We start from the raw sequence: 9788 nt of genomic DNA on the forward strand, positions 1-9788 counted from the left end.
CAGGGTGTTTTCAAGTACATGAGTGATCTGTAAGCATACCTGAGACTGAATATATGGTTGGTTTTATACTTTCAGAGCTGGAGGACCTGTTGATGTCCCTCAAGCAGGTGCAGCATAGTTTAAATGACTCTCAGAGTCAAGAGGACGTGGAGCTGGTTCTACAGCTGGTCCAGAAGCCTGACTTCCAGAAAGCCTTCAACATTCACAACGCCGTGGCCCACAATATGAACCGGCCCAGCCCTCCCTACCCCCTGACGGATCACGCACAAAGCCTCGCGCAAGAGGTGAGCGCCACTTTGTTACATACATGGATCGAGGAGTGCCTTACAAAGTCAAAGTGTTAGGATGAGCAGGAAACATGCATGAATTGTAAATACGGATGCTGCAATCATAAGAAGTGCTCTGACACGTATGGCTTAAGAATATGCCTACTACTTATAAAAAGCACCCAGACAAACAAAAAAATTGAGGGTTTTTCCTCTCTGAAGGCCAAGAAGGATAGATGCTTGAAAACATCAAAGACAAGGCCTGCATCTGCTTCGTCAAATTACTCTTGGTTAAATCCTGCAGTCTGTGGACATAATGTCATAATTTGTGCAGAGAGCCACATGATTGTGACCACCCTCCACATGGTGAAGGAGCTTTTGAAAAAGTGCTTGTGGATTAGTTGATTCATTATCGCAATTAGGGACCTCATGAAAAATAACCAAGCCTATAACTCGAATGTAGGTCTTGTGTTTTGACTGAGATGAACAGGATGTAGATGGAGAATTACATTACCATTCAAAAAATTTGGGGTCAGCAAGATTTTTTTTAAGAAAGTAATACTTTTTTTATTATTATTATTATTGTTTTATATATGCTTTTAATTTAACACATTCAAAAGAACAGAACAAACAGGTCACTAGGGGTATCACATGATACAATTATATTCATATACTGTTAACGTCATATCAGGGGTTACAGAGAGGAGAAGAGAGAAGAAAAAAATGATCAGGAGAATATTTGTAATGGTCCTTTCAAGTCCATAAAAGGTTCAAGCTTCCATCATAAACATACAAATCCAGAATATTTTCACTGGACAAATATTTCACATACATAAAGTAATACTTTTATTCAGCAAGGATGCATTAAATTGATAATTCCACTTTGCACAAAACTTTTACCGACCCCAAACTTTTGAACTATCGTGTATTTTGACCCACAGAAACTCTCTGTATCTGTGAAGCACAACAGCTTCAGACCTATTTACAAGCACTTTTACAAAGAGAGAGGTGAAATGACACATTGCAAAATGTGTGTTCTATTGTTAACTATTCATTTGTTGATGCTTCTATTACATTGAGTGAACACAGCCTGGAAATCATTTGCATCAAAGAACAATTTGGACTATTTGTTTCCTGTTGTATTGAAGGATTATCACAGTCATCAAAATGGTCAGATTCATCTCAGTATTATAATCATACAGTCACAAGCTATCAGTGCATTTCTGTATGCGTGTATGTTGTTGGTGTCAACAAGTGGTTAGTAAAGCGGATGGAACTTCACTAAAGTGATTACTTAACACACCCCACCCAGCTCTTTTCTCCAAAAAATAAAATGATTACACCATTCTCAGGCTCCTGGTTAACCGCCCCTGTGCCATATTACCAAAATACCTGTAACCAGTAGGGTTGGGAACCGAGAACCGGTTCTTATCCAGAACCGGTACTGTTTTTGAAAAAATACCGGAACCGTGTGAAATTCCTAAGTTTCGGTTCCGAAAACGGTTCTGTTGGGCGAAGTGCTGGAAGCTTATCCTTTAATAGCGACGTCTCACCTCATATTAAAATAGTAATGAATGCACTGAAAAGCCCTCGCGCTACTCAAATACGTTTTGCGTCAGATATCAACGCAGAGAGAGAGATAGAGAGTAGTAAAGACAGTAGAGCTGCACGATTAATCTTTAAAAGATCTCGATTCAAACACCCACGCGATCTTATTCCTAAATTACAAAAATCTCACCCCTGAACATTCTAATCTGTTTGCGCTTTCGTTTACCGAGAGACAGCAGTTGTCAATATGAAACAGCTTTACAATCACACAGATATTTCTTAACTTTCTAAGTTACAAATATTCAAATGATCACAGAAGTACTGAGATAAAAGTTTATAATTCGAGTATAAACACTGATGTCTACGGTAGCAACCAAAATATTGTAAATCACCTTTTGAAAGTCGCTGCCTTCAGATAACGAGTGTATCGATTACATCTGATGCTTCAAAACATTCATAAAGACGCAGTCCGTATAACTTCTTTGTGTTCAGAATTTACAAAATGTATACAATGAGCGAGTGCATCATGAATGCCTTTTTTTTTCAAACCGTGTTTTTGTCTTATCCTGAATTACTACGTTAAGCCTGCAATAAGCGTTTATACTCGGACTATACTTTAGACTGGCGGATCGCAGCCGCTGCGGAGTAGCCCAGTACCTGCGTGACTCGCCATAGACATAAATAGAGAGAAGTAGCTCCGGCTACAATGTTCTTCCGCAAGACGCGTGCAGTTCTGTTTATTAACTGCTAGAGCGCTGATTTATCCACTAATGAAACAAGTAAAGTCTTTATGAATCAATCATTCAAAACGATTTTAAAAATAATCTTTTGTACACACATCTTACATGGATGTTCAAGCATATTCTACCCCTTCTGAGAGTATTCTCCACTGCTGGAGATACAATAAGCTAGGAGAGGTCCCAAATTATTCTAGAGAATGCAGACATTTTTATTTTCCTTCAGAAAAAATAATATGTTTTTTGCAAAAATTGCTTAAAAAATATGTTGAATTTGTTGACATCACCAGTCTGTTAAACTCATTTGACAAGTATAAGAAATAAACACAAAAAGGACTGTGGATTTTTCCCTTAGGCTACTACTATTTTTTTATTAGTTGTTTTAATATTTTTTATTGAATGGGAACCGGAACCGGAACCGGAATCGTTTGGCGGAACCGGAACCGGAAAATTTCTTACGATTCCCAACCCTAGTAACCAGTGTACAAAAATTTAAACATGCACATTGGCAATGCACTATTGTTTTGTCTGTTCATTGGTATAATAAAGGTATAATCAAGTTGTGTCAATGGCATTTAATTAATCATAGGAAAATAACGTAATGACAGTGTGATTGCCTGATGGCACCACGCATAATTCATAACTCTGATTAAAGGACTGTTCAGAAGATCTGACATTAATAGTTACCCAAATGATTGAGGATGTGCACAAATGAAGCTGATGTTTGGTAAAAAGGCTCTTTAGTTGGAATCACTGTTGTGGAAAGTGCTAATGAGGCCCTGGTAAACTCATGGTTGTTGTTTTTGGTTCTCTCAGGACAATAACAGACAGAGAGCTGCTCTGTCCTTCATAGTCATTAAGACCCAGATCCACTGACCTGTGCTCTTCTCTCACAGTAATACTCTCTCTCATGGGACAGAGGCAGTGTGGACTGTCTATTCAAATGTGGGCACATCTCATCCAGAGCTCATTTTCATCTCATCTTCTCATAAATACTGTGTTTCTCGAAGTTCTCTTAAAATATCCCTTAATACTTGTACGTTCTACATCCGAAAATTTTAACATGGTAGGCTACAATGACTTGTATCTGTGGGATCATTTCAAAAACCTCTCAGAGGCCCCGGTTTCTCTGAACCCATGATACAAAGCTGTACTGTGTTTACAAAAACCTAAAGAAAACCTGCTAAAATCAGGAGCCCTAATTTCTGGTACTATGTTGTTAACAACATCACTGTAAAAGGTACTTTAAAGCATGATTAATGTAGTAGTTGTGTTATATTTATTTGATGATCTGATGAATCTGTCCTCACAGGTCGAGGTCATGATGCACAACAGCTCACAGAAGGATGGACTTGAGCTGAGCACCCTGCTCACGACGCCTCACATGCAGGTCTGTCACCATCACATGTACTCACATCCCTCACATTCCCCCATGCATCCTCTATGCCAGTGGTTCTCAAACCAGCCCTGCACATTTTGTATGTCTCCCTATATCTGACACACCCATTTCAGGTCGTGCAGTCTCTACTAATGTGCTCATGAGTTGAATCGGGTGTGATAGATAAGGGAGACATACATAATGTGCAGGGCTGGTGGTACTCCAGGACAGGTTTGAGAACCACTGCTTTATGCTGCTGTGCAGATGCTCACAGCTGTAATCACAATCCCTGAGCCTGAGCTCTTTGAACTATAACATGACATTAAGGTCAAGCTCATGTCTACTCTGCAGAACTCAGTGGCTTTCATCCTGAATATAACCCATCATCTCTGGCTCTCTCTATATCCTCCAGGCACTTATGATAGCCCATGACAGTGTGGCTGAACAAGAGATGCAGCTGGAACCTCTTGTTCCTTCTGTCAATGCAAGTGAGACTCTCACCCAGTGGGGCGGGGAGACTGTCAAAATCGTGCGGATTGAGAAAGCTAAGGACGTCCCATTGGTGAGGACGTTCTTTCACTGCCTCTTCTCACCATATTATGCACTTCTTGACTTTTGACACATTTTGACTTAATGTGCACATGCGTATTTATACAGGGAGCGACAGTTAGAAACGATATGGACAGCGTGGTCATCAGCCGCATTGTAAAAGGAGGGGCGGCAGAACGCAGTGGCCTCCTGCACGAAGGAGACGAGGTCCTGGAGATCAACGGTGTGGAAATCCGTGGCAAAGACGTCAACGAGGTCTTCGATATCCTGGTAATTAATTTTAAAGAAAGATGACAGGAAGAACAAATATACATAAAAGTCTGTTAGGTTTTTTATTATAAAACAAGTTCTAAAATATTTTTTTAAATATTACTTTAGTATCCAAATACATTTTTTTGGCTACGGAACATTTTTGTTATACCCTTGCTTACAAAATAAAGGTTTTCTGAATGTTTTTGGTTGTTTTTGCTGTGTTCACAGGCAGACATGCATGGCGTTCTCAGTTTCGTTCTCATCCCCAGCGCGCAGATCAAACCACCTCCCATTAAAGAGACTGTGGTGAGGCCTTCAGTCAGAACTAAATGAATTGCTGCTTAAATGAAGCAGTGCAAAAACTAATCAATGATTAAACCCATATCTCCATATTCACCCAGACGCATGTGAAGGCGCATTTTGACTACGACCCCTCAGATGACCCCTATGTGCCGTGCCGAGAGCTCGGCCTGTGCTTTCAGAAGGGAGACATCCTCCACATAATCAGCCAAGACGACCCCAACTGGTGGCAGGCCTACAGAGACGGGGACGAAGACAACCAGCCTCTTGCTGGCCTGGTCCCTGGTACCCTATATCACATACTATTCTGTGGATCCAGATCTGTTTAAATAATTCGATCTAGTTTTTTACATTAACTTTAATACTTGCATGTCTTCTCATTTGATCGTCCAGGCAAAAGTTTCCAGCAGCAGAGAGAGGCAATGAAGCAAACCATAGAGGAGGATAAAGAGCCTGAGAAATCAGGTTAGGGTCGTAACACTCCTAAATGCATATGTGCAAAGCTCTTAATTCTCATTAACACTCATCTTCTGTTGTCAGGAAAACTTTGGTGTGCTAAAAAGAACAAGAAGAAGCGAAAGAAGATGCAATACAATGCTAACAAAAATGATGGTGAGTCTTTTCAGACAAATATTGGAATGAAAGTGTACATGCTGAGGGATCTCTAGACATGAAAAGCATGAAAAGGTATTTTTTTATCAGGTGCTCCTACATAATTCAGTATGTTGTTGGTACCCTCTCCAGTAGTTTGTTGTTGCTGTTCTGTCGCATCCTTTTCTTTTTTGACTGTGTACCAACTGTCCGTGTTGACATATGCAATTAGTGCAAAAAACCAAGGTGTATGTGCGAGCTGAGTGTACAGAGTTTGCAGAAGTGCGATGTGCCCTAGCATACGCATAAAAACTGAAGTATTGGGCTTAATGTATTTCCTCTCGCTTTGCAGATTTTGATAATGAGGAGATTCTCACATATGAAGAGATGGCACTATACCACCAGCCAGCCAATCGCAAACGGCCCATCGCTCTAATCGGCCCACCGAACTGTGGGCAAAATGAGCTCAGACAAAGACTCCTCTCCAGTGAGCCGGACAGGTTTGCTGGCGCTGTTCCTCGTAAGTGTCTGAAAACATTTTATTGTTTTTTCTTCATTGTTGTTTATCAGCGAATTTTATTTTAATGTCCTGAACAACAAACTCTCTTTGCCACAGACACTACACGAAGCCGCCGTGATATTGAGGTGAATGGACGCGACTACCACTTTGTGTCCCGTCAGGTTTTTGAGATGGACTCTGCAGCAGGGAAGTTCATAGAGTCTGGAGAGTTTGAAAAGAACCTCTACGGTACCAGCACAGACTCGGTCCGACAAGTCATCAACACGGGCAAAATCTGCCTACTGTGTGTACACACTCAGGTGAGATGGACCACTCAGAACACTTTAGAAACAGTGCAACAATGCCTAGTGATCTCCTAAAACCAGATTGTGTTTAATTAAGATTAAGCTAAACTCTGCTTGGAGATGGCCCTCCAGGAGCACCCTTTCCTAGTATTTAGCCATTTTTGCAAAGCAAGTACCACATGAATTTCCTTTAGAAATCTTGTTACTCACTATTTTCTTCTCTCTTTTTAGTCTTTAAAAGTGTTGCGCAGCTCGGACCTCAAGCCCTACATCATCTTCATTGCTCCTCCATCCCAGGAGCGATTGAGAGCCCTCCTAGCTAAAGACAACAAAAACCCAAAGGTAAACATCGACACAGAAGGATCAACTCTTAGAGGCCATTCACACAGAATGTGTTATGTCATTCCACCGTGCTGAATTTCTATTGTTGTTCTATGTAAACATGCGCTAGTCAAATGCTTTTGACCATTGTGCTCACGTCATCTTGAGACCTTGGCTGAGAGAAATGCTGCATACAAAGGTAGGAAGGCAACAAGGCATGTCTTAATCCAATGATCACGTCACATTCTGTCAACTGAGATACCTTCATCTGACCGATTCATCCATTTGATGACAGCTGAGCTTGAAAAATAAAGAAATGAGTATTGTAGTGATTAAATATTTGCTCCAAAGCTCCCTCTATTTAGTTGTACATAATTAAACTGATATACTCGTGTGGTACCTTTGTGTGCAAACGCTGCCTTCAAAGTCGTTGCCTGATATGGCAGTGAGGGAATACGTCAGCTGCCTAAGCTTTCGGATGCGGCTCTTGTGCTTTTTTTCCATTCTCCTGCCCGTTATCTCACGTTTTCAAACACAAAAACGTATTCTATGTGAACCCACCTTTAGACCACAAATCCACTCCCATACTCTTGGTTTCACACTTTTGTTGTTGTTCTCTCTCGTTTTAGCCTGAGGAGCTGAGAGACATTATCGAGAAGGCCCGGGAGATGGAGCAGAACTACGGCCACCTGTTTGACGCCGCCATTGTTAACACTGACCTGGACAAGGCCTACCAGGAGCTGCTGCGTTTCATCAATAAACTAGACACTGAACCTCAGTGGGTCCCCTCATCCTGGCTGCGCTGAGATGAACCCCACTCACAGCGACCCCTCCACCGACGGATGTAAATGAAGAGCAGATAGAATCACACACTCTCGGGTTTCATAGAGTTGACTGAATACCGCTGTTTTTACACCCCAGGATTGGACACTAGATAAGGACACCACGCCCCCTAAGACCTGGACAGAAGTGTCTGTCTGCACTGCGCTGTCGGCAGGCTGGGGGAATGAGTTTTTACGTCATAATTTGTTTGATCGTGGTGTGTTTTTGAGTCCGTTTAGCCACATTCCAGTGAGAGAGTTACCAGCACTTGGTGCAGCAGTAGAATTAGGGCTTCTATACTGCTTTTGATAACTATTTATGATTGTAAATATTCTATATGTATTTTTAAAGAAGTTTTTGGACAAATGTGGAGATGGGTTTGCATTGTGGGAAAGCAACTGTACTAAAAGTCACCGTTTTAAAAAGTCCAGTGAGATATTCAGACTCCAGAACACTTTGGGCTCCCTGACATTATTAGTGGACAATGACATTTGTGCACTCTGTTTTCTCCTCTTTTAACCTTTGATGTTCGATGTGACCAGAACTTCCAGCAGTGAGTTCAGTGCCCATTGTGTCTGAACAACTCTTTCAAGCTTACAAGACACCAAAAGGGATAACTCTTGAAGCGACTTGATGCCTTCCATCCCTGTGGCGCTGCCTCAGTGTTCCTATGGCAAGCAACACTGTGATTATGACAGAGTTTAATAGTAAACTTCAGGTTTTTTGAGAGTTTGCCAGGCCACATCTGAACATAGCTGCAATATGTAAGCGGCTAAATTTAAGTCTATGCTCTCTGTCTCAGTATTCACATGCACTTCCAGCACTCAGAAGTGTAACCAGTATTGTAAACAGTATTTGACAGCAATACAATGAGGTTCACCATCTGAGCGTCAGCACGGCCTAGTCTTAGTCAATGCTTCTGCACAATTTAAAATGTTTCCTTTGTGATTTTGTTTTTGATTGGATTTGAAGGTTCTGTGTTGCGTTTTACCCATTTCAACATGAGCTTGTGTTTTAACTTGTGGTGATGCTCTACATTATTAGGGTCTCATGAAACTTGTGAAGAACATGTCCTGGTCATATTTCACCCTAAATCAGAAAGAAATAAAGAAAAACAGGCTTCATTCTTTTTAAGAAAAGAAAATATTTTTAGGTTGTGATATTAACAATTAAGCATTTTCCTCCAAATTCTCATGAAATATTTCTTGTACTGCCCTTAATTTGCGCTTATAAAATCGTATGGTGTGTATTGTAATGGTCAAAATACTGTTCAATCTCTGAATCGCTTTTGAGAATAATGAATAAAATGATCCGACTCTTTTATGGGAATAAACATTGCTTAATTTTTGTGACAATAATATGATTCAAAAATAGGCTCCATTTTCTTAATGCAAAATGTTTTTGTTTTTTGGGGTGTAATCTCACCTGGATGAGTTTCATTAAAATTCTCCCATTAGACTTGATGATCAAAAGTATGAAACAACAGCTCTGTGTTGAGGTGAGATGTGTGTGTGTTGATGGAATGCTTGTGAATGCATGATTTTGGGGTGTGTAAGTGCAAATGCTGGAAGTAGAGAACTCTTGATCTTGATGGACAGAAAGCTGTGTGTGTGTGTGTATGATTGGTAACAACTATTTTAAAGGAAGGACTGTCAGTTATTGCAGGCAAGTATTATCTCCATAGCTGATTCAAGCACACACTGGAAGCAGCTTTACTGAGATTTGTTCTGCAGAACTGTTTTTACTGTTTGTTTTTTTTTGTTTGTTTTTTTCTTGAGATAATCAATGTGTATTTAGAAAACAACCTAAATATTTTTTTAATGTACAGAATAGCTCAGACACTAGGAAAACACACCGTTGAGGTTTTTACTCTTGTGCACTACAGTTTGGTTTGTGTTCTGAGTGTGGACGAAGCCGGTAACCCGCTGTGTCTCATGTGATCTAGTTACATGCCAGTCAACTGGAAGTAGAATTAATGAATGTAAAAGAAGAATCACCTTTCCTTCTCAACTGTTTTTGTATGAATTATACAAGTGAATTAAAGCCCAGATTAATAGTGTTCGTCTCTTGTTGTTTATGGATGTGTGATGGTAGCTGTATTAGTGCATGAAGATTCAGTGCAAACATTTTATTTAAATTCAGACATCAGCTTTCCAGTTAAGTAAAAAATAAATAAAAAAATCGAAGGTGTTATGCCTCAACCTGTTCATTCCTAGAGGA

General features: G+C 40.4%; 1 protein-coding gene across 1 annotated transcript in view; it reads left to right on the plus strand.

The window, feature by feature from the left end:
* pals1a (protein associated with LIN7 1, MAGUK p55 family member a) overlaps positions 1–9627 on the plus strand; it is a 30969-nt gene extending 21342 nt beyond the window's left edge. Inside the window, exons 4-15 of the mRNA XM_084097555.1 lie at positions 76–284; positions 3864–3941; positions 4342–4491; positions 4587–4748; positions 4959–5036; positions 5132–5315; positions 5424–5495; positions 5571–5642; positions 5974–6141; positions 6238–6440; positions 6657–6767; positions 7376–9627. Coding sequence (XP_083953681.1) covers positions 76–284; positions 3864–3941; positions 4342–4491; positions 4587–4748; positions 4959–5036; positions 5132–5315; positions 5424–5495; positions 5571–5642; positions 5974–6141; positions 6238–6440; positions 6657–6767; positions 7376–7552 — 1664 coding nt within the window. The 3' untranslated portion in view covers positions 7553–9627. The remainder of the gene's footprint in view (positions 1–75; positions 285–3863; positions 3942–4341; positions 4492–4586; positions 4749–4958; positions 5037–5131; positions 5316–5423; positions 5496–5570; positions 5643–5973; positions 6142–6237; positions 6441–6656; positions 6768–7375) is intronic.
* The last annotated feature ends 161 nt before the right edge of the window (positions 9628–9788 follow it).

Source organism: Abramis brama (genome assembly GCF_963993115.1).
Source record: "Abramis brama genome assembly, chromosome: 21".
Lineage (NCBI taxonomy): Eukaryota > Metazoa > Chordata > Actinopteri > Cypriniformes > Leuciscidae > Abramis > Abramis brama.